The 26,052-nt window shown below is 38.4% G+C and overlaps 1 protein-coding gene and 1 pseudogene across 2 annotated transcripts in view; both read left to right on the plus strand.

Moving 5' to 3' along the window:
• GUCY2C (guanylate cyclase 2C) overlaps positions 1-14,920 on the plus strand; it is an 81,282-nt gene extending 66,362 nt beyond the window's left edge. For both annotated transcript variants that reach the window (XM_003934548.4, XM_074403260.1), the window contains 7 exons: positions 1,920-2,078; positions 5,405-5,597; positions 6,378-6,552; positions 8,233-8,331; positions 10,800-10,894; positions 12,537-12,613; positions 14,550-14,920. In XM_003934548.4, coding sequence (XP_003934597.2) covers positions 1,920-2,078; positions 5,405-5,597; positions 6,378-6,552; positions 8,233-8,331; positions 10,800-10,894; positions 12,537-12,613; positions 14,550-14,724 — 973 coding nt within the window. In that variant the 3' untranslated portion in view covers positions 14,725-14,920. The remainder of the gene's footprint in view (positions 1-1,919; positions 2,079-5,404; positions 5,598-6,377; positions 6,553-8,232; positions 8,332-10,799; positions 10,895-12,536; positions 12,614-14,549) is intronic.
• A 6,683-nt stretch (positions 14,921-21,603) lies between these two features.
• LOC101037188 (protein SEC13 homolog pseudogene) lies at positions 21,604-22,596 on the plus strand (annotated as a pseudogene).
• The last annotated feature ends 3,456 nt before the right edge of the window (positions 22,597-26,052 follow it).

Here is a 26,052-nt window from a genome sequence, read left to right on the forward strand (position 1 = left end):
ATGTAAGGATTTTTTTTTTTTTTTTTTTTTTGAGACGGAGTTTCGCTCTTGTTACCCAGGCTGGAGTGCAATGGCGCGATCTCGGCTCATCGCAACCTCCGCCTCCTGGGCTCAGGCAATTCTCCTGCCTCAGCCTCCTAAGTAGCTGGGATTACAGGCACGCGCCACCATGTCCAGCTAGTTTTTTTTTTGTATTTTTAGTAGAGACGGGGTTTCACCATGTTGACCAGGATGGTCTCGATCTCTTGACCTCGTGATCCACCCGCCTCGGCCTCCCAAAGTGCTGGGATTACAGGCTTGAGCCACCGCGCCCGGCTTGATGTAAGGATTTTTAATCTCTCCCAGGTGATTAAAATATGCAGTTAAAGGTGAGAAACTGTTTTAATTGAATCAGTTTATCCTGGAGTAAGATTACCCAACTTCATCTCTTACACCTGCCCTCACATCCATGCTCCCCAACTAGACTCTGTACTGGCAGTTTCAAGCAAAAATTCCCTGGGGAACTTGTTAAACGATTCTGTTTCTTAATTCCAAGCCTAGCAGTTTTCAGTCACATAGGTCTGGGGTAGGGCACAAAAATGCACTGGATTTTTTACAAATATCTCTCCTCATCCCAGGGGATGATGATGTAGGCCATCTTCTCCTGAGCCCAGAAGTGATTGTTACTGTTGTAAGAAAGAGTAAAGTGACTGCTATTTATTCAGCACATTCAATTGTGCCTTAGATGGTATGAACATTATCTCTGATCCTCACAGTGCTAGGAGAACTCGATGTGTCTCCTCCCTGGCCTCTGCACCAAGGCTTGTCATACCTCCCACTGTCACACAAAGCTGGCATCTCATCTAAGTCTCCTTGATCTAACAAAATAATCCAGAGTTAGGCTTCTGGTGTCAGGACCCTCACCCTGTACTGGGGAGTTAATATAAAACTTGGCTTGGCTTTTCTTAGTCCTTCTCCTATACTTTCATTTATCACTTCTAGACCAGTTTTTAAAAGATTTTTCTTTATTGCAAATTGTTTATTTGGTATTTTAGAAAATACAAATAAGCACGCAAGAAAGTAAAACATCACCTGTTTCCCAACAGGTGACCACCAGTTTAAAAAAAAAATTGAATTTTATGATACAAATTAAAATGTTAATGTTCCATTGCCCTGTCATATTTTAACTACATTTTTGTTATGCATTTAGATTATTTTCAAATGTTTGTCTTGAAAGAATACTGTGACATTTTTTGTTGTTAACTCTAAACACATTCATGATTGTTTCCTTAGGATAATTCTCAGAAACAGAGTTATAAGCTGATTGGTATATGCATTCTTAAAGCTAGTGACATATATATATATATTTATTTATTTTTTACCAGATCGCTCTTCAGGAAGGTTTTATACTATATATTTTTTTTCATATTTCCTCCTTCTCTTACATTGATTACTATCATTTTTTAAATCTTATTTTTGTCCTAAGGTTACATTAGTTTTTTGTTTTTTTTTTTAAGTCAGAGTCTTGCTCTGTCACCTACTCTGTCACCCAGGCTGAAGTGCAGTGGCACAATCTCGGCTCACTGCAACCTCCGCCTCCCAGGTTCAAACGGTTTTCCTGCCTCAGCCTCCAGAGTAGCTGGGACCAAAGGCATGGGCCAATATGCCTGGCTAATTTTTGCATTTCTAGTAGAGACAGGGTTTCAGCATGTTGGTCAGGCTGGTCTCAAACTCCTGACCTCAGGTGATTCTCCCGGCTTGGCCTCCCAAAGTGCCAGGATTACAGGTGTGAGCCACCAAAACCGGACGAGGTTTTTTGTTATGTTTGTTGGCTTTTATTTTTCTTTAACTATCTGTTCATCATATTTGTCCATTGTTTTATTGGTTATTTATGTTTTCTTAATAATGTATAAGAGCTCTTTATCTATTACTACCTACAGGCTTTTTCATGACCAAAAAAATGAAAGCTATATGGATACGTTGATACGACGTCTACAGCTATATTCTCGAAACCTGGAACACCTGGTAGAGGAAAGGACACAGCTATACAAGGCAGAGAGGGACAGGGCTGACAGACTTAACTTTATGTTGCTTCCAAGGTAAAGCAAGTCTTGCAGATGTGGAGGCTGAAACCTTCCGCATGTCCTTCTAGCATTGTTTTTTGTTGTATCTCTATAGGATTTGTTTCCTTTTATATATTCTTCAGTAGATTATTGGTTTTAAAATGCATGTACTTTGCTAAGCCTTGTTCCAGTTTGTACTCCACTAACTAATGTTCCGAAGGTCACCCAGTGAATGGCAGAGCTGGAATTCTACCCAAGAGGCCCAAGCTAGAGCCCCTGATCTGCTTTAGCAGCTCTGACCTCAAAAGCTCAAACCTGTGAAAGTCAAATCACCTGCAAGAAAACTTGGAGGTAGATCACAGCTTGGGGGAAAGGAGCTGAAACACAGTTGGCAAGTGGTGTCTCATAACCTTGTGATAGAAGGACAAAACCCATGAGGCCTCAGAGTGCCTGGAAACAACATGGAACCCTTCATATTCACTTCAGGGATGTTAATTTCTGTCAGAGCTCCATAAATGTTAGTTACATAATGCATAATTCCTTGCCTGGTCTTTAATGCTGAGTTGTGACAGAAACAACATCCTAGTTATCTGGCTGTCTTCCCAGGGTTTCATTGGCAGTGGTTTTAACCACCGTAATATCACTCAAGTGGCTTGAATCAGCTGGCTCACCATTTCAGCTTTTTTCCTAGCCTTGGTTCAATATGCCACTCGGACCACTAGATGGTGGACGTTTTTATTAGATTTCCAAAGGCTCTATCACACAAGTCTCTTCAAGAGCTACAATACACCATGGTGTCACCACGACTCACTTTGGTTGTTTATGTAAAAATTATATTTGCAAGATAAAACTAAAACATGCATGAGAGATAACTAGAAGAATAAAAAAGAAATATGTATAGCAAAGGGAAATTAACTTAAGATTGTATGCAGGAAACCGATATCACTTAAACACTTACTTGAACAGTACCCCTTGCGGTATTTAAATACATTAAAATGAATGTTTCTTCTTCTTTTTTTTTTTTTTTTGTCATTGTTGTTGTTGTTGTTGTTTTATTTCTTTGAGATGGAGTTTCACTCTTGTTGCCCAGGCTGGAGTGCAATGGCGTGACCTCAGCTCACTGCAACCTCTGCCTCCTGGGTTCAAGCAATTCTCCTGCCTCAGCCTCCCAAGTAGTTGGGATTACAGGTGCATGACACCACACCCAGCTTTTTGCATTTTTAGTAGAGACAGAGTTTCACCATGTTGGCCAGACTGGTCTAGAACTTCTGACCTCAGGTGATCCACCCACCTCGGCTTCCCAAAGTGCAGGGATTACAGGTGTGAGCCACTGCACCTGGCCAGAAGTATTTTTTTTATGGGAAGATTTTCTAAGAGATCTACTCCGTATACTAATTTTATCTATGTCAGCAACAACCTGTTATCAAAGCTCATCATGTTAAATCCCATCCCTTCCTTCAATTATTTAAAACATGAGTTTCTCTCTCTGGGTAACACACTATTTTCCAAGTGTAATACTCCATTCTCACGCTTCTATAAAGAACTACCTGAGACTGGGCAATTTAAGAAGAAAGGAGGTTTAATTGACTCACAGTTCCACCAGCTATATAAGAAGTGTGGCTGGGAAGGCCTCAGGAAACTTACAGTCATGGTGGAAGGGTGAAGGGAAAGCAAGTAACTTCTTCACATGGAAGTGAGAGAGCAAACGGGGAGATGCTACACACATTCAAACAACTAGATCTCATGAGAACTTAATAACACAAGAAAAACAAGGGGAAAATCTGCACCCATGATTCCATCACTTCACACTAGGTCCCTCCCTCAACATTGGGGATTAAAATTCAACATGAGATTTGGGTGGGGACATGGAGCCAAACCATATCACCCAACTCACAAGACTTCTCAGACATAAGCAGTGCAATGAATTGCAAATATGGCAGAATATTCAATTTAGTCATTACATCTATGTACCCTCCAAAATACTATGCACTTTATACAGGGCATGTTGAGAACAACCACTCCACATGTGCCCCTAGGAATCCAAGCAACATCAAAGGAATATTTTTCAAGGGTTACAAGTTTTGTCATTGTACCAATTAAAAAGGTTTCTCTGGATGCTCTGTAGGTTCTCCAAGTGAGTTTTAGAAATTGTTGTGGTTGATTGGTTATTTTCTTTCCAGGAGAGCCTACCCCTTTGCTGCAGTCAGCACACCTCCAAATCTTCCCCATCTTCCTGAATATCCAAGGCCTGGGTTATGCAGGGACTGTAGTGCAAAAAAACACTGATGGGTGGGACTGAAGGTTCCTGAGTTCTAGTCCTGACTATGTCCCTAATGGGCTGTGGAACCTTATGGAAGTCATACTTTTTAAGACCTCATCTTTCTCATCTGCAAAAATGAAAGATTTATTTCCAATGACTTCTATGGTATCACCTAGCTTCCAGTTTGTGATTCTAGTGGCTCCATTCTCAGGGCCACTACAAAGTGATGGCAAGGACAGACAGGGAACATCCCACTTCATGTCAGCCCCCACTCCCTTTTCTCAATGCAGAGGTAACTCGGCACATCAAGTATGAAGTACCTTCTGGTTCTCTTCCCTCAATCTTGAATCTGATATGCTGCTCCTTATTCAGCAAAGATATTCTAAAAGTTGCTTTAATTTGACTTTTACTGTTTTAGCATAATTTAATTTATTTACATAATTGATTTTGCTTTTTAAAGTACTCAAATCTGGTTTCAAAATATATCAAATAGACTCTGGTTCAGAATATATCAACATTTATATTTAAATGCATTATTATTTCACAGTAATGTTAAGCAATGCCATGTTACATATGCCAGGATAGTAAAACTATTGACTTTGTTGAGAAATTCAGATCTAACACCTGTGGTGATTTAAGTAATACCACACTCTCCTCAGCTTCTGCATATAGAGCCATATCTGTAAGAAGCTGATTATCAATACAGAAGTAAAACGTGGGCAAGTATATATGTATATATATATATATATGTATATATATATATATATATATATATATATACATACATATCTGTATATATATATGAGAGTTTTTATGGTATTAAACTTATCTGTTTATATATATTAGTGTTAATAATCAAACACTAAGTTAATGTTGAACCTGCCTACATTCATCTGTGTTCACAACACGTATTATATATGTATGTGTGTAATATGTTCATGTATATGATATACACAACCTCTCTTTGTTTCCTATTCACTCAATTCACTGGAAGTCCCAAATTCTAGCATTCTTTGTAGACAATTACACTATCTGAAAGATTTATGTGAAACAAGAAAAAATTTGCTGAAGTTGAAAATATTTTTTTTCCTTCCTTATCTAGGCTAGTGGTAAAGTCTCTGAAGGAGAAAGGCATTGTGGAGCCAGAACTATATGAGGAAGTTACAATCTACTTTAGTGATATTGTAGGTTTCACTACTATCTGCAAATACAGCACACCCATGGAAGTGGTGGACATGCTTAATGACATCTATAAGAGTTTTGACCACATTGTTGATCATCATGATGTCTACAAGGTAACCACATCACCTAACAGGCTGAAACAATTAATGGTACTACCTGAGGTCATCAGAGCCTGAATTGGTTGTTTCTGCTACTACTCTTGTCCTCTCTAGTTTACATTTAGCGAATTGTTGGTTGAGTCTGAGCTAAAAGTGAATAGAAGTAGAAGAACTAGAGGGGTGAGAAGTCAAAATTACCATTTAACTTTAAGAAGCAGCACAAAAGATACAACAGGAAGAGTAGCGGGAATGAATTTGGGATACTAAATTTAGACAAAATGGCATACTCTAAAATCACCTCCAAAAAATAGGCAGCATTTAAGCCGACTAGAAATGAAGCAGAGAAGATACTGAGGTTATAATAAATAGAAAATCATACTACAAAAATGTGTACAATTACACATTACAAAATATTCTGTCAAATAGTGTGTAGACATTTGCTAAAGGATTACTTTTCAGGTAACGCAGAGCGTTCCTCAAATTACATAAAGCCATTCAGATTATTTATTTGAACATTTCTAGAATTGTCACCACATCTGGACAATTTATATAATTGTGAAGTACTTTTAAATGGCTAAATTTCTTTATAGCTATTTTATTATCCATTAACTAGACTATAAAAAGCCCAAAGAAATCAGCATAGAACTGATTGGACTGGCCCCAGAAAAAGTAAAGAGCTATGCTCATACTGTGTTCCCAAATCACTTTTTGTGTTTGATATGTGATTAACTGCTTCTGTTTAATTTCTATGCTTTCCAAAGTGGCAGAGCTACTCATGAGAAACTATTTCCACAGGTGGAAACCATTGGTGATGCCTACATGGTGGCTAGTGGTTTGCCTAAGAGAAATGGCAATCGGCATGCAATTGACATTGCCAAGATGGCCTTGGAAATCCTCAGCTTCATGGGTACCTTTGAGTTGGAGCATCTTCCTGGCCTCCCAATATGGATTCGCATTGGAGTTCACTCTGGTATGGAGTTGAGCATCTTAGCAAATAGAAACCCATTATGTACGGCTGCACACCGTCTAAATCAGAAAGGATAAAAGATCTTCATGTGTGATCAACTTCACCTAATGTTTAGTCTTAATTCTTTTTGCCAAATGTGAGGTCCCACTATACATCCTGAGATACTTAGACCCAGTTCCTAGAGAGCTCTAAGAACAAGACCTTTGAGAGCACCACTGACTACTGAAATTATAAACAGCAAACATGTACAAAAACAACAAGCTTTGGACTTCCTATTTAAATCACCTATGATTTCATTTATCTCCTCCACATTTCCTCTCTCCCCACCCCTAACTTCTATCTATTTTCCCACTAAAATATTATAGTACCTTAAGTGGATTAGATTATCTACGAGGGGAAAAAAACACAGCTGCTGAAATTCCTCTAATATTTATATCCCCTCCCCTGCCTGCCACTGCAGTGGTACATAAACTACATGGGTCACTTGCGAAGGCCACGAAAGTTACATAGCCTTGTTAAAAGAAAAGCTTTATGCATACTAAATAATTTAACACAGTTTACTTGAGCAATGAACAATTTTCAAATCAGATGGCCCTTAGAACCAGAAGAGGTTCAGAGAGCTTCCCTAGGTAAGGTGGGCAGGCAGTGTTTACAGACAGGAAACAGAGACTGAAGCAACTTGATTGGCCAGAGCTCCGTGTTTCCCTGTTTTGGTCAAGGTCCAGTCAGTTGGCAGCCTGTGATTGGCTGAGACTCAGCTATTTGTAATGTAAGTACCTGAGCTAGGCTCTTAGCTTGTTTATAGATCAAGCTAGGTTGCAGTTTGTTGCATAGGGTCCCCTAAGAGGCTGTCTCAGGCCAAACTTAGTTTAATTCAGTAGCCTTGAACATCAAGATTTGAGATGAGTTACAGGTGATATGGAAAAACATGGTAAGAGAGGAACTCAGAAGTTATCTAATCTTTTGCAAGGCATTGCCTAAAGCCCAGCTTTGCAGTTTTCTGAGTTAGTCTAACTTCTTAAACTGGTAGCTCCTTGCATTCAGTCATTTTATGCAGATACTTGACTGAATAACCCTTCTTTCCTACCTAGTATGCCACAGTGCAGAGTCTCGCCTTCGGCTTGCTAGAACCTCTTTGTGCCACACAGGCTTCCCCATCCAGCTGCATTTGCCTGACTCATGAAATGCTTAAGGAAGGTTATGCCTTTTTTTGGTCTTCTGTCTTCCATTGTCATGCCACCAATCCCAGAAATGCCACCTTAATATAAAAACAAAACAAACGAACCATTGAGGCTTCAAGTCTACAGTGCTCACCATCAGTGTGAAATTCAGGGTCGTGTGGTTTGGCATAGTAAGCAGGCAGTGGGTTCATCTTCATCCTTCCTGAGAGCCTTCTATTCAAAATCACCTTTGTGATCTGGATCTCTGGATGTCTTCCTGTTTGCTACACATATTGTTTTCTTTGCAAGAGCAAAATACTTTATGATCGCATTCATTCAATAATGATGCTTCATTGGATTCATCCATTTAAAGCAAAGGTCCCAGTTCACATTTTACATCCTCAGCCACTTCTCCATTACAGAAAGTATTCAGGATTGTGACCATGCCAAGAAGCTTACCCGTTTTCACTCCACTCTGCAATTTCCATTGCCTCTACTTCCTGCTTTCTGTCCTTCATTTCAGGTCCCTGCGCTGCTGGAGTCGTGGGAATCAAGATGCCTCGTTACTGCCTATTTGGAGATACAGTCAACACAGCCTCTAGGATGGAATCCACTGGCCTCCGTAAGCAGGGAGATGGTTTTTCTCAGAAGACAAAAGACTTTGTCTTCCACCAGAGGGCAACTGTGAGATAAAATGCACAATCAGGAGCTACAAAGTGCCAGTGACCTGTAGAATGATTCTTCACATTGGCTGAACACAATGTGGTTCAATCCAGCTTTTGCTACATTTGCTTTTGTTGTTGTTTACTGATAATTATTTTATTATTCCACTTTTGCTCAGTTTTTTACAGTTTTTATATTTTTGATTCATATACAATGAATTCAGGGATATTCTACTTAGAATGGTCATGGCATTTGGCATAGATTTATGAAAGTTAAAAAAAAATTAATGGGCAAGGTAAGAACTATACACTCTGGTTCACATTCCTGTTTCCCTGTTATTTGCTTTTGCTTTTTTGTTTTTGTTTTTTAGAGATAGGCTCTTGTTCTGTCACCCAAGCTGGAGTGCAATGGCACAATCATAGCTCACAGTAAACTTCAACTCCTGGGCTCAAGTGATCCTTCTACCTCATCCTCCCAAGTAGCTGGGACTACAGGAACATACCAGCACATCCAGCTAATTTTTAAATTTTAAATAAAGATTGGGTCTCACTATGTTGCCCAGGCTGGTCTCAAACTCCTGACCTCAAGATCTTTCCATCTTGGCCTCCCAAAGCATATTCGGTTTTTCTGGAAATTAAGTTTTGTTTATTTGTTTGAGATGGGGTCTCACTCTGTCACCTAGGCTTTGGTGCAGTGGCACAATCACAGCTCACTGTATCCTTGAACTGCTGGGCTCAAGTGATGCTTCCACCTCAGCATCTTGAGTACTGGGACTACAGGCATGCCGCCACACACAGCTTAGTTTTTAATTTTTCTGTAGAGATGTGGTTTTCCCAATGTTGTCTAGGCTGGTCTCAAACTCCTGGGCTCAAGCTAGTCTTCTGCCTTGGCCTCCCAAAGTGTTGGAATTACAGGCATAAGCCATCATGCCTAACCAAGAATTTGTTTTAGCAAGGAAAAATCTAAGCATGTGTTAAATACACAGGAATATATTGTATTTGCTTGGCAAGGTAGAGGCACAATATGCTGCATGAAGTAGATGCTCAATAAATATTGATGACAGTGGTAGTAGTAGAAATATAGAAAAGAGAGAAAACAGCATTAGTCGACATGGCTGGGGCTTACAAAACCACAGGAGGCAGGATGGTATTTTGGTAGTGTACTGACAATCTAATAGTAGTTTGTACTGGCAAATCATGCTGGCAAGGAAAAGGGTCATACAGACTTGGGTTAAATTGAAATTGTGTTAATCACTGTCAGTATAAGTTGGAAGAAAGCTATCAGATCCTTCTAGCCCTCAGAAAGATAACGATAAAGATATAAATTGAGAATGGAATACCAACCTTGCCAAGAGGGTTTCTGAAAGAATTTAGGATGATGTCATGTTAAGCATTTAGCAATCATGGTACATGGTAGATATACAATTTGGGATTGTCATTATTCTTACTGTTGTTATTGTTTGTGGTGTTGCTGTTAGGCCCCCATATTGGGAAAGGTGGTACATATCACAGGACTTGTGATTGGGAGTGCCCTCACCACTTGTTTTGTCAAAGGATAACAATGTTCCAGAAGAAGGAAAATTGAGAAAATCAAGACCCCATGACTCTCCTGAATCTTCACATTGCCCACAAGGCTTTAGCTATTTATTGACACTTTTCCGAAGGGACCCAAAACCAAACTCCAACTCCCAAACTCGGCACTACAAGCCAAATCTAAAACTAGGTCCCCCAGGCTACTACTCTGAGCCAAAATGAGAATCTATGGAGCAAAACCTAGGGATCCCTATCACTCAGGACCCTGAAAACTGATGCCAGGCCCTCTTTCTTCCCATGTGAGATTATATTTCTTGAGTGAGGCCGTTCTTGCATTGCTATAAAGAAATACCTGAGACTGGGTTATTCATAAGAAAAGAGGTTTAATTGGCTCATGTTTCTACATGCTGTACAGGAAGAATAGTGCCTGAACTGCTTCTGGGGAGGCCTCAGGAAGCTTCTACTCATGGCAGAAGGCAAAGCAGGAGCAGGCACTTCATACGGCAAAAGCAGAAGCAAGAGAGATAGTGGCAGAGGCAGGTGCCACACACTTTTAAATGACCAGATCTTGTGAGAACTCACTACGGCAAAGACAGCACCAAGCCATGAGGGATCCACCCCTGTGACCCAGACACCTGGCGGGAGGCCAGGCCTCCAGCACTGGGGATTAAAATTCAACAGAAGATTTGGGTGGGAACAAATATCTAACTATACCATTTCTTATCTCTCTGTTATTTTTAAGTGTTCTTTCACTAAAATAGCCACAATTGTTTCTCCTTGATTCAGGATTCTTTTCTCGGGTATTGTTAATATCCTGAATCGATGGGAAACAAAAAGGCCATGTAATAGATTTCCAAATGGCTGAGATTTTTATTTACCTATTTTGCATATCCAGCCTTGAGAATTCACGTAAGTGGCTCCACTATAGCCATCCTGAAGAGAACCGAGTGCCAGTTCCTGTATGAAGTGAGAGGAGAAACATACTTAAAGGTAAGGAGTCCGCAGAGATAATACTTAGAAAGAGCTCTCAGACATGCTTGGGCCACCTCCTTTGAGACACAGCCAGGAAAGCTGAGGAGCATGCTAATAAAGAATCCTTTCCTATACTAGCCACAATGAGCACTCTCCATCCTCTGCAAGAGAAAGCACCAAAAAATGTGAACTCAGAAATTTTCTTTATTCCAAAGAGCCCTTTTGACATTTTGAATTTTGCAACCACTTCCTCTGCCGTATTCAAGTGTTGTCTCCAGTTCCTCCTCCAAACACAAGAGCTACATACAGTCTGATCCAGGACTTATTTACCTTAAATCACAACCCCTGTCCCACCACTTACTTCCCTGATCTTACTACATAACGCTGCTATGATCTGAGGTCACCTCTCTTGCCAGTTGCTTTACTATTTAGAAGCTCTGGAATCACAAGGTGTGAATCACAAGGTGTGAATCACAAGGTGTGGGCCCATTCTCCTCCTTACTTCGCATCATCTGGATGCTTGTTAAAATGCAGATGTCTGGACACTCCACCAGGCCTGCTATGCAAGATTCTCTATGGGTGTAGATCAGAAATCTGTATTTTTAACAATATAATGTTTTTGTGACCACACTAATATTTGAGAATCACTACTTTAGATTCTTCATGTTCCTCACATTTGAAATAGCTGCCCTCCAAAACCATCAGTTGTCTCCAATTGCTTCTCAGGTTGCTTTTCCAAAGTTATTACAATCTTTTCACAACTGGCAAAGCCAACTATTAACTGTAAGTTACCTGTCTCCAGTAGCCATAATGCTTCTGGCCTTTACATTTTGACTGCACCTTGGAAAACTCTTTTATGTAAAAGAGTTCTAACATCACTTTTGAGTTATTTTGAGTTCTCCATAAATGTTCTTTGTAAAAAAAATACATATTTTACAAAGAACATTTACCCCAAAATAGAAGCCATTTATGCATTACTATGGTCCAAACACAGCCAATGAATTATTAAATTCATCCTTTAAAAATGATGGCTCACTGGCTGTGTTTGAATCATATGTATTTTGAAAAAGATATACACATATCTCTAGTCTCTTTTTCAAATACCAGCTTTAGGAAAAACTGAGTTTCCAGTATTCCAGTAAATTTCCATAAACTCCAGATGGGGCCCACAAATGTCACATAATGAGTACTTAATCATGATGTACACATGTGTATAACAAGATAGGGAAACCGTAGCAAAAGTTTTGTGGCAAAACTTTATTGCAAAAAGGACCAGAAGAAAATATGGACAATGGCAACCAGTTGGATTTGTTGATGTAGCAAAATTGTAGATGAATTTTCCTCCTTTTTATGTTAGATTTCTTGTGATGTTGCTAGTGATATTTTAAAATGTCTTTTGGAAAAAAAAAAAAGAAAACTCTACTCTGAGAAAAGGATGTCTGCTGAATGAGAAACTTATTTTTAAAAAGGCACTTGGAAATAAAGATCTGTCTAGAGATAATGCAAATCATAACAGGAATGTGTGATGCACTTAAATATTGGCACTGATGAGAAATGCGGAAGTGAAATGTGTCTTAGAAACAGATTATTGTGGGAACAGTGGGCTACAACTGAATGGACTCACTGGCCTCCATGGTACATAACTCTTTTGTCTTACTAGGGAAGAGGAAATGAGACTACCTACTGGCTGACCGGGATGAAGGACCAGAAATTCAACCTGCCAACCCCTCCTACTGTGTAAGCTTCTGGGTGTGGCAGGGACAGGGAGGAAATTCGAGATCTTGGCTTTGTAAGTTATGCTACTTAGAGCCAATTTAAGTTGGCAAGCACCTTACAAGTGGCATATATTGCATATGAGGCAAGGGACTATACATGAGAATGTTTAGAAACCTCCCTTCTTAGACTGCAAGAAGGGAATTGTCCTGAAAGCCTGTATTTTCCTGAGACCTCAATGAAACAGAAAAGTACTTACCCTTGGCTTCCCTGTCTGGAACATAGACTTGCTTCATGAATTAGATGTGTTCTCAGTATAAAACTACCTTTTTTTTTTTTTTAATTTTTTTAAAACTCTGGATCCTTTATCCCAAGAGGGAGCTTCCACCTGGAAAAGAGAAGAAATGAACAGACTATTTAGAACTTGAGGAAATTTTGTTATTTCATTTATTTCGTTTTGTTTACTGACTCTGCATTCATGATATTTTTTGACATGATATTCATAACTGTCAAAATTATGGGGTTTTTTGTTGTTGTTGTTGTTGTTGTTGTTGTTGTTGTTTTGAGACGGAGTTTCACTCTTGTTACCCAGGCTGGAGTGCAATGGTGCGATCTCGGCTCACCGCAACCTCCGCCTCCTGGGTTCAGGCAATTCTCCTGCCTCAGCCTCCTGAGTAGCTGGGATTACAGGCACGCACCACCATGCCCAGCTAATGTTTTGTATTTTTAGTAGAGACGGGGTTTCACCATGTTGACTGGGATGGTCTCGATCTCTTGACCTCGTGATCCACCTGCCTCGACCTCCCAAAGTGCTGGGATTACAGGTTTGAGCCACCACGCCCGGCCTCAAAATTATGTTTTAAATACCTTATCTGCATTAAAGTATACTTAACTTACAGTGTATGCAAAAAATATACTACATATTAGACAGGAATGAGTTAAACGTTTCCTGAGTCTGGGTATGTGCTTCTACCTATTCCACTTTCCTAGAATGTACCAGTCATCATCTTGTCCTCGCTGAAAAACTGACTATATTGCCCTGCAATAAAGCATGAGAAAGCCAGCATTGTGTTCAGGCTTGCTCAGGAGAATAGAAGACACTTTAGAGTTCACCTTATGTGTATCTGTCTCACAAGAGTGGCGCATACTGGGGGCAAAGAGGGTCTCTGCATTCCCCTCCTGTCTTCATCTTTCTGTTGAGTCACCTGATGAAAACAAGACCTCCCTCAGCTGCAAGACTGTGGTTCTGGGTGTCAACATGAAGCCTGTGTTCTCCCTCAGATGAGGAAGACAAAATTTCAGGGTTAACTGACAGGTTTCAGTTCTCCTAAATGTGACTCAAGTTGTCATTTAGTTCCCTATCAATACATGTTACTGCAGCCATCTGGCCATTGCCTTGGCTTTTGCTATGGTTAAGAAACTCTGTCTTGTAAAGGCCTAGATGGCAGACCCAGACACAAGGGAAGCTTCTAGAAAAGCCAAAATAGCCCAAATTTTCCCTGGGGCATGAGAAACCTGGCTCCTTACCTGGAGTGTCCCAGGTCCATTCTAAACTCATGGCACCCTTCACCATTCTAAGCCTTCCCCAAACAAGGCTCACACTGTTAAGTGTGTGTGGGACCAATGAGTTTTCAGCGTTGTGTGTCAGGGGCCTAGCATCCTCCCAGCTTCTTTCTCCCTTCCTACAGTGGCATATATAGACCTAGATCCTCCCAACCATGCCTCCAAATTCCAGCAGCATATTGTTTCACTTTGAAATTGAAGTGTAATTGCCTAGCAGAGACTAAAGTTTTTTTAAGGTCATCAAAGGCAAGGATCATTTTATATTCTTTGGATTTCCTATGTCTAGCACGGAATAGACATCTAAAGAGTAACTAACTGAACTGATTCTTCTGGAGCTAAGGAATATTCTGTATGAATTGCTGAGAAGTTCTATTTTCTCTTCCCACCCTGTTTCCAGGGAGAATCAACAGCGTTTGCAAGCAGAATTTTCAGACATGATTGCCAACTCCTTACAGAAAAGACAAGCAGCAGGGATAAGAAGCCAAAAACCAAGACGGGTAGCCAGCTATAAAAAAGGCACTCTGGAATACTTGCAACTGAATACCACAGATAAGGAGAGCACCTATTTTTAAACCTAAATCAGGTGTAAGGACTCACACAAATTAAAATACAGTTGCACTGAGGCAATGGCCTCAAGTGTCCTGAAAGCCTGCATTTTCCAGAGACCTCAATGAAGCAGAAATGTACTTAGGCTTGGCTGCTTTGTCTGGAACATAGACTTTCTTGCATGAATCACATGTGTGTTCTCAGTGAAATAATAAACTACCTTCCACTCTGGATCCTTATTCCAGCAGTTGTTCCAGGAAGCTTCTACCTGGAAAAGAAAAGAAATTAATAGACTGTCTAGAACTTGAGAAGATTTTATTCTTATTTCATTTATTGTTTGTTCGTTTGTTTTTATTTTGTTGTTTACTGGCTCTTTTTCCTTCTGTATTCATAAGATTTTTTAAATTGTCATAATTATATTTTAAATACCTTATCTTCGTTAACGTATATTTAACCCATAATTTTTGCAGAAAATATGCACTATATTAGGCAAGAATAAAAGCTAAAGGTTTGCCAAGTCTGTGTATGTGCTTCTACCTATTTTGACCATTTTCTTGGAACACATTAGTCACCTCATCTGTACTTACTGAAAAACTGACTACATTCACTCATACTGAAGCATGGCAAAGTTAGCACTGTTGCTCCAGGGTGAGAACCTTGAAGGTTAGTATCACCTGCTACACATGAGGGAATTTCTGACCTTTAAACGTAAGTGTTGCTTCAGTGTGTCCACTTAACAATGTGGATGGCGGTGATCTAAGAATGGGACCCAGGCAGAAGTCAAATTCCTGTTCTGCCTTTTTCTAACTATAAAGTAATCCATGTCTCTAAGCTCCTGATCTTTCATCAGTAAATTATGAATCATAATACCCACTTCATATGAGACTGTGCTGTCCCTTCCCCCAACCTGGCAAAACACCACTCACAGATAATTTCCTTAGACCCACAGTTTACAAGGTAAAAGGAGGGAACTGGAGATGAAACTTTGCTGTCCCCACCAGTCTGAGAATCTTCACAAGAAGCTCACTCTGGTCCTGTCTCATGAACCATTCCAAGTACCAGGTGGGCTGAAACACCAGGGGTGAACTGGGGACGAAAGCAGAGGTGTTGATTGCCAAAACTCACATGCAGATCTTGCAGCTGTTCTGTGCTCCAATCAGCAGAGATGCCACACTGAGGAGACTGGATGATGCAACAGCCCTACTGGAGGCAAAACCCACAGGAAAGTCTGAATCCCTGGTTAGATTTCCCACAAAGCCCAGGTGCTAATGTGGAACCTTCCTCTCACTTAGAAACAACTAAAAGAGTTTTTTTTTCCTTTTAAACAACCTTTACATTTTAGCACTCTTTTAAGTCTTCCCCAGAACAGGAAGCAATAACAGTCTAGTGATGAAGTTACAATATTAAGTACTAAAGGTCTAACACCAGCAAAGAATACCTGTAAGACCTGGAAGAGGTGACCATCTCCTCAAATGTGCAGGCATCAGTGTAAAGACACAAAGATTGTGAAAACTCAGGGAAATATGATACCATCAAGAGAAACCAACACAGCTCCAGTGATAGACCCAAAATAATTGAAGGCCTGTAACAAGTCTGGCAGAATTCAGAAAAATCTTCTTAAAGAGTTCAGGGAAGCACAAGAGAGTACAGATTAAAAAATTAAATGAAATTTGAAAAACAATCCAGGAACAAAATGAGAAATTTGAAATATAAAATGGAAATCTTAGACATAAAGGATACAATAGCTAAACTGAAAAGCTTACTGTAAAGCTTCAATAGCATATTTAATCAGAGGAGAGAATCACTGTGCTGAAGACAGGACATATGAGATTACCCAATCAGAAAAAAAAAAAAAGAAGTATAGGATATTATCAAGCAAACAAAACTTTACATAATAATTCCTAAAGAAGATGAGAGAGAAAAGGACCACATTTTAAAAATTATAGCTGAAAGATTTTCAGATCTGAAGAAAGATAATAGCATTCAGGTACAGGAAGCTCAGAGATCACCAATCAAATTCAAAGAGTAATTCCCCAAATCACATCACAATCAAATTATCAAACATCAAAGAAGGAATATTTAAAGCAGTAAGAGAAAAAAAAATCACACTCAGTAGAGCCCCAATATAGCTTGCAGTAGATCTCTCAGCAGAAACTTTGCAGACCAGGAGACAGTGAGATATATATTCAAACTACTGAGAAAAAGAAGCTGTCAGCTAAGAATATTGTAACCAACACACTATCTTCCAAACATGAAAAACAGATAAAGACTTTCCCAGACCAAAAAAAAAAAAAAAAAAAAAAAAAAAAAAAAAAAAAACTCTGAGGGGATTAATCAACATCAGGCTTGTCATATAAGAAATGCTAAAGGGAGTCCAGCAAGAGAAGGATGTTAACATGCAACAAGAAAACATCTGAAGGTAGAAATTTAGAATACTCTAATACTGTAATTGTGGTATATATACTGATTATATCTTAATTATGAAGACTAAAGCTTATTAAAGATGATAACTACAACAAGTGATTAAGAGGCAATATAAAGAGATGTAAACAAACATCAAAAAGTCAAAACATAGAGGGGGAATGATGTTAAAGTATAGTGAATTTGTTGCTTGCTTTTCTTTGCAATCAAAGCTAAGTTCTTTTCAGTTTAAAATAACCTATTATAACAATAACATGTTTTATGTAAGCCTTATAGTAACCACAAAGAAAAAAAATCTATAATATACACAATGAAAAAAATAGCACAGAATTAAAACATACTACTGGAGAAAATTACTTAACACAGAGGAAGACAGTATAAGAGGAAGAAAAAATTTACCAAAGCAATGCAAAAAAAACACTTAAAAGAATGGCAACAGAAAACATTTCCCTATCCATAATCACCTTGAATGTAAATGGTTAGATTCCCGAATTAAAAGACACAGAGTAGGCTGGGTGCAGTGGCTTACACCTGTCATCCCAGCACTTTGGGAGGCCAAGATGGGTGGATCACTTGAGGCCAGGAGTTTGATACCAGATTGGCCAACATGGTAAAACTCCATCTTTACTAAAAATACAAAAATTTGCCAGCATGGTGGCCCACCCTGTAATCCCAGCTATTTGGGTGGCTGAGGCACGAGAATCTCTTGAACCCAGGAGGTGAGGTTGCAGTGAGCGGAGACTGTACCGCTGCACTCCAGTCTTGACAACAGAGTGAGACTCTGTTTCAAAAGAAAATAATAATAATAATAAGATATAGAATAGCCAAATGAATTAAACAGGACCTAACTACATGCTATCTATAAGAAACTACATCTCTAAAGATATGTGCAGACTGAAATTGAAGGAATGGAAAAAGATATGCCATGAAAATGGAGACCAAGAAGATCAGGAGTAGCTGTACTTATATCATATAAAATAGACTCAAATTAAGAACAGTATAAAAACAATAAAGAATGCTATTCATAAAGATAAAGGAGTCAATACAATAGGGGATACAATAATTGTAATATATATGAACCCAATACTAAGATAAAATGTAAAGCAAATATTAATAGACCTGAAAAGAGAGACTGTCTATAATATAAAGTAGTAGGGGACTTTAGCACCCCACTTTTAGCAATAGACATATCATCCAAACAGAAAATTAATAAATATGAAGTTTAAACTGTATTCTAGACCAAATGAACCTTACAGACTTTTACAGAACATTCCATCCAACAACTACAAAACACATATTTTTCCCAATAGTGCATGGAGCATTCTTCAGGACAGATAATACGTGAGGCCATAAAATAAGTCTTAAAAAATTTTATGTCAAAATTATATTAAGTATCTTTTCTGCCCACAGTGGAATAAAACTAAAAATCAGTAACAGGAGAATTTGACGCAGTGGGCATGAGCATGTGAAGAAAAGAAGAAAGAAAAAAAAGAGAGAGAAATGTTGGAAACTACAAATACACAGAAATTAATCAACATGCTCCTGAATTACTATTAGGTCAAGAAAGAAATTAAGAGTGAAATTAACATTTTTCTTAAGACAAGTGAAAATGGAAATACACCATACAAAAATCTATGGAACACAGCAAAAGCAGTTCTATTAGAGAAGTTTACAGTAACAAATGCCCACATTGAATAAGTAGAAAAATCTCAAATAAACAAGATGACCTTCACCTCAAGAACTAAAAAAACAAGAACAAATTTAACCCAAACTTAGTAGAAAAAAAGAAATAGTAGAAAAGAATTAAATGAAATAGAGTTTAAAACAATACAAATGATCAACAAAACAAAAACATTTTTAAAAATATAAACAGAACAACAAACCTTTACCTAGGCTTACTAAGAAAAGGAGATGACTCAAATAAATAAAATCAAAGATGAAAAAGGAGACATGACAACTGATAGTACAGAAATACAAAAAAATCATAAGAAACTAGGAACAACAACAATAGATTAGGAAGTCTAGAATAAATATATAAATTTCTGAACACATACAACCTATCAAAATTGAATTATGAAGAAACAGAAAACTCAGAACAATAACAAGTAACACGATTGATATAGTAATAAAAACTCTCTCATCAAAGAGAAGCCCAGGACTCAATGACTTTACTGCTGAATTCTACCAACATTTAAAGAAAAACTAATGCCAATTCTACTCAAACTATTTCAAAAAGTTAGAGAAGGGACTACTTCCAAACTCATCATCCAAGGCCAACATTATTGTGATTCCAAAACCAGACAAGGACTTCGAGCCAATATCACTGATGAGCGTATATGCAAAAACCCTCAACAAAATACTAGTAAATAAAATTCAACAGTATATTGAAAAGATCATTCACCATGATCCAGGTGAATTCCTCTCAGGGATGCAAGGATGGTTCAACATACACAAATTAATAAAGATGATACACCACAGTAACAAAATCAAGGATAAATACCATAAAATCATTTTAATTGATGCTAAAGAAAAGCTTTCAATAAAATTCAGCATGTCTTCATGATAAAAATTCTCAACAAATTGAACACAGAAGAAACATAACACAATAAAGGCCATAATTTTAAACCCACAGCTAAAATCATACTGAACTAAAAAAAGTTGAAAACTTTTTCTCTAAGATTTGAAGCAAGACAAGAATACCCACATTTACCACATAATTTCATCATACTACTGAAAGTTCTAGCCACAGCAGTTACACAAGAGAAAGAAATAAAGGGCATGCAAACTGGAAAGGAGGAAGTCAAATTGTCCCTGTTGGTAGACAACATAAACATATATATAGAAAAATCTAAAAGACTCCATCAAAAACTGTTAAAGTAATAAATAAATTTAGACAAGCTGCAGGATACAAAACCAACACAGAAAAATCAGTAACATGTCTGTATTTCAATAGCAAACTAACTGGAAAAAAATCAAGAGAGGAATTCTGGGCCGGGCACGGTGGCTCAAGCCTGTAATCCCAGCACTTTGGGAGGCCGAGGCGGGTGGATCATGAGGTCGAGAGATCGAGACCATCCTGGTCAACATGGTGAAACCCCGTCTCTACTAAAAATACGAAAAACTAGCTGGGCATGATGGCACATGCCTGTAATCCCAGCTACTTAGGAGGCTGAGGCAGGAGAATTGCCTGAACCCAGGAGGCGGAGGTTGCGGTGCGCCGAGATCACGCCATTGCACTCCAGCCTGGGTAACAAGAGCGAAACTCCACCTCAAAAAAAAAAAAAAAAAAAGAGAGGAATTCTGCTTACAATAGCTTCAAGAAAAATAAATAAGTAGGAATAAACTTAACAAAGGAGTTAAATGATCTCTACAATAAAACCTATAAAGCATTGATGAAAGAAATTGAAGAGTGCACAAAGAAATGGAAAATATACCATGTTCATGGATTTAAAGAATTAATGTTATTTAAACGTTTACATTACCCAAATCAATTTACAGATTTAATGTAATTCTTATCAAAATTCTAATGGCATTCTTCATAGAAACAGGAAAAAAAAATAATTCATTTGTATTTCCAAAAGACCCCAGAAGGCCAAAGCAATTTTGAACAGAAAGAGCAAAGCTGGAGGCATTTTACTACCTGATTTTAAAATGTACTATAAAGTTACAGTAACCAAAACCACAGGATACTGATATAAAAACAGACACACAGACCAACAGAATAGAATGGAGAACACAGAAATAAATTCATGTCTTTACATTCAATTGATTTTCAACAAAAGCATCATGAACATGCATTGGAGAAAAGAGTCTCTTCAATAAATGACAATAAGAAAATCATATATCCACATGCAGAAGAATGAAACTAGACCCATATGTCTCACCATACATAACATAAACCAACTCTAAGTGGATTAAAGACTTAAACATAAAGCCCAAAACTATGAAAGCGCTAGAGGAAAACATAGGGAAAACAATTAAAGACATTGGCTTAGGCAAAGATTTTATGGCTAAGACGTCAAAAGCATAGTCAAAAAAAAAAAAAAAAAAAAAAAAACAGACAAGTGGAACTATATTTAACTAAAAACTCCTACAAAGTAAAGGAAACAATCAACAGAATGAAGAGGCAACCTGTTGTATGCAATAAAATATTTGCAAACTATTCCAACAGATGACTAATATCCAGAATATATAAGTAACCCAAATAACACAATAGCCAATACATGCGCGTGCACACACACACACACACGCACTCCAAATTAAAATTCAAAAATAAGGAAAATACCTGAATAGATATTTCTCAAAAGAAGACATGCAAAAGGTCAAGAGAAATATGAAGATATAAATGCTCAACAGGGAAATGGGAAAATCAAAACCATGGTAAGATAGCACTTCACCCCCACTTACACCTATAAAGCTATTTAAATTTTTAAAAATTAAAATAAAAGTCATGTCCAAGACCCGGAGCAACTACCACCACATTCATGGTGTCAGTAATTAATACTGTGGATACCTCCCACGAGGACATGAGCCCAGATGGACTACTATGGCACCCGCCCGGCAACCTGTTCATCAGACAGGTCCTTCAAAATCTCTGATGTGCGCAATGGAGGGCAGACCCTCATCACTGACCTCAGGGGTCATGAGAGTGCCATGTGGCAAATGGCCTGGGCTCACCCCATATCCAGCAACATCCTGGTATCATACTCCTATGACTGGAAAGTCATTATCTGGAGAGAGGAAAACGGCCCTGGGAGAAGAGCCACGAGCATGCAGGACACGACTCCTCAGTGAACTCTGTGTACTGGGTCCCCCATGACTATGGCCTGATCCTGGCCTGTGGGAGTTTGGATGGGGCCATCTCCCTGCTGCACCACAGAAGGGCAATGGGAAGTAAAGAAGATCAACAACGCTCACACCATTGGCTGCAATGCCATCAGCTGGACCCCTGCTGTTGTACCTGGAAACCTCATAGATCAGCCATCTGGGCAGAAACCTAATTACATCAAGAAGTTTGCATCAGGTGGCTGTGACAACCTCATCAACCTGTGGAAGGAGGAACAGAAACTGGAAGCATACAGTGACTGGTTCAAGATGTGGCCTGGGCCCCCTCCATCTGCCTGCCCACCAGCACCATCGCCAGCTGCTCCCAGGATGGTGGTGTGTTCATTTGGACCTGTAATGATGCCTCAGGCAACACACAGTATCCCAAATTGCTGCACAAGTTCAGTGATGTGGTTTGGCATGTGAGATGGTCCATCATAGCCAACATCTTGGCCATCTCTGGTGGAGACAATGAGGTGAAATTGTGGAAGGAGTCAGTTGATGGGCTGTGGGTGTGCATCGGTAATATCAATAAGGGCCAGGGCTCCAAATCAGCATCAGTCACAGATGGCCAGCAAGACAGGTGGGGCTTGACTCGCCACCCGCCAGCTCCAGGACTGCCCCTTCCTGGGCCAACCAACCAAATAACCTGAAAAGCCCCCAACTCCAAAAGAATCATTTTCCCAGGAGGAGTTACAGATGCAGTCACAGATTGATAACTGCCTTAACATGATTGGAGATGCTTTGTAATATACTGTCCATCTGAAAATGCTCATGGTATGAGGAAGAAACTACCAATGATGTTCAAATTTATTTTAAACTATTTGGAGCCATTTTTATGTACCTTTGGGTTCACACATTATTTGGGGGGTTTTGTTTCCAAAGTAACTAAATAAAGTCATATTGCTTATTTTAAAAAATAAAAATTAAATTAAAAAGATGTCACTTCACTTCAGTTAGAATGACTATTATCAAAAAGACAAAAAAAAAAGAAATGCTGGCAAAAATGTGAAGAATGGAATGCTTGTGCACTGTTGACGTGTATGTAAATTAGCACAGCTATTATGAAAAACAGTATGAAGGTTTCTCAGAAAACTAAAAATGGGTAATAAAACTACACATAAGTCATTTAAAAAATCAATGTAATTTAACACAGGAGTAAAAAATTACACAAACTAATCAAATGGGGGAAAAGTGAATAAAACAAAACAGAGCTACTAAGAGCTATGGGAGAATATCAAATGGTTTCACATGCATGTGATTGGAATCCTAGCAGACAAAATCATTCATAAGAAATATTTGAAAACGGCCAGGCGTAGTGGTTCGCGCTTGTAATCCAATCACTTTGGAGGCCAAGGCGGGCGGATCACCTGAGGTCGGGAGTTCAAGACCAGCCTGATCAACATGGCGAAACCCTGTCTTTAAAAAAAACAAAAGAAAGAAAGAAAAGAAATATTTGAAAAAATAATGGCTAAGGCCGGGCACGGTGACTCAAGCCTGTAATCTCAGCACTTTGGGAGGCCGAGGCGGGTGGATCACGAGGTCAAGAGATCGAGACCATCCTGGTCAACATGGTGAAACCCCGTCTCTACTAAAAATACAAAAAATCAGCTGGGCATGGTGGCGCGTGCCTGTAATCCCAGGTACCCAGGAGGCTGAGGCAGGAAAATTGCCTGAACCCAGGAGGCGGAGGTTGCGGTGAGCCAAGATCGTGCCATTGCACTCCAGCCTGGGTAAAAAGAGCAAAACTCCGTCTCAAAAAATAAAAATAAAAATAAATAAAAATAAAAAAATAATGGCTAAAGTTACAGTAACCAAAACCACATCATACTGGCATAAAAACAAACACATAAACTAATGGAATAGAACAGAGAACATAGAAATAAATTCATGCCTTTACATCCAACTGATTTTCAACAAAAGCACTACAAATATACATTGAAGAAGAGACAGTCTCTTCACTAAATGAGGGTAGGAAAGCTATTTATCCACATGCAGAAGAATGAGTTTATCAATGTAATGAAAGCCACCAAATCACAAGTTTAAGAATCTCAGAGAAATCCAGTTAGGACAAATTCCCAAACCCACATCTGAGCATATTATATTCAAACTGCTGAAAACAAAAAACAAACAAAAAAATTATGAAGATAGCCAGAGAGGGGAAAAAGACATTGCACACAGAAGAACAAATATTAAGAACTACTACAGACTCATTTCTGAAATAAAAGACAACTGAATGACATCTTCAAAATGCTGAGAGAGAAAAAAAATTCTATACCCAGTAAAAAAAAATAGATACACTTCAAAATAAAAAATAAAGATGTTCACACCCCCAAAACGAATGTGAGGATTTATTGTCAGAAACCTATTCTACAGTTAATATTAAATAAGGTTCTTCAGGCAGCATACATTCAATACCAGATACAGACTTGGAGCCACACAAATAAATGAATAGTACTGAAAATAAAATTTATAAAGGTAAAATAATTTTTTTTATTTTTAAATGTTCTAAAACTAGTCATGTGTTTACCTTCTTGTATTTGATTTCCTATTGAATTGCACAGATTTAGAAAATTCTAGCTTTATTTTAGTTTCCTTTATGCCACTTCACCAAAGGAGACATATAAATCAAAGCACATATCTACATCTATAAATGTTGAACATCATTAGTAATTAGTAAAGTGTAATTAACATGACAAAAAGCTACTATATACTTATTAAAATGGCTACAATTAGAAGTCTGACGATATGAATGTCGACGGGGATACAGAGCAAATGGAACTCTTATACATTGTTAACAGGTATTTAAAACAGTACAGAAACTTTGGAAAATACTTTAGCCCTTTCAAATGTGAATTAAATAGACACAATAGAATCTAACACCACCACTCCAACATAATTATGCAAATAAAATAAAAACTATGTTTATACAAATATGTTTCTGAATGTTTGTATTAGTATTAATGATAAGAAACAGAATTTTTAAATGTATTTTTCAACAGGTATATGCCAAACTGTAGTTTCTAAATACCTTTTATTTTATTTTATTTTATTTTTGAGATGGGGTCTTGCTCTGTCAGCCAGGCTGTGGAGTGTAGTGTTGCAATCATGGCTCACTGCAGCCACAACTTCTCAGGTTCAAGCAACCTTCTTAGCCTCCCAAGTAGCTGGCATGTGAACCATGCCCAGTTTTGTTGTTGTTATTGTCACATTGTTACTTACTTTTTATAGAGATAGGGGTCTCACTATTTTGCCTAGGTACTTTCAAATTCCTGGCCTCAAGCAATCCCCCGGCCTCAGCCTTCCAAAGTGCTAGGATTACAGGCATGAGCCACAAATCCAGCTCCTAGCTATCATTCTTAAAAAGAACCAGGACTTCATAGGGAAGCGATTGATTTCAAGGCTGCAACAGGAAAAATACAAAATAGCCTGGAGCATCTCATGTTACCAGAAAGTAATGAGTTCCAAAAAACAAACAAAGAAAAACGGAGGCTTGTCAAAATGTCATGGAAGTTAATTTTGAAAAGCTCCCAAAGGGAAAAAAAAAAAAGTAATACAATAAATAAAGTATTGAATTATAACCTAAAGAATAAAGTAAATATCCATGATGCCACACAGATATAAATAATTAACTATAAATAAGTGATAGAAAGGAGACAACTCCACTTTACAGAAAAATCATATTAATAAATGTGGAAAAATAAAGAAAATTTTAAAATAAACATTAGAACACTACTGTAATCATTGCTACTGGCAAGATCCACCAATTAATGCTAATATTAGTGGGTGAAAGTTTAAGAAGAAATAGGATATTTGCATAGTTTCAAAGTACCTTGCTTTAAATATTTATTGTTACACAGAAAACATAGTAATTTAAAGTGGAGAAGCTGGCCGGGCATGGTGGCTCATGCCTGTAATCCCAGCACTTTGGGAGACTGAGGTGGGTGGATCATGAGGTCAGGAGATCAAGACCATCCTGGTTAACATGGTGAAACCTCATCTTTACTAAAAATACAAAAAATTAGCTGGGTGTGGTGGCACATGCCTGTAGTCCCAGCTACTTGGGAGGCTGAGGCCGAAGAATCACTAGAACCCAGGAGGTGGAGGTT

The sequence above is a fragment of the Saimiri boliviensis genome, chromosome 7, assembly GCF_048565385.1.
Source record: "Saimiri boliviensis isolate mSaiBol1 chromosome 7, mSaiBol1.pri, whole genome shotgun sequence".
Classification (NCBI taxonomy): Eukaryota; Metazoa; Chordata; class Mammalia; order Primates; family Cebidae; genus Saimiri; species Saimiri boliviensis.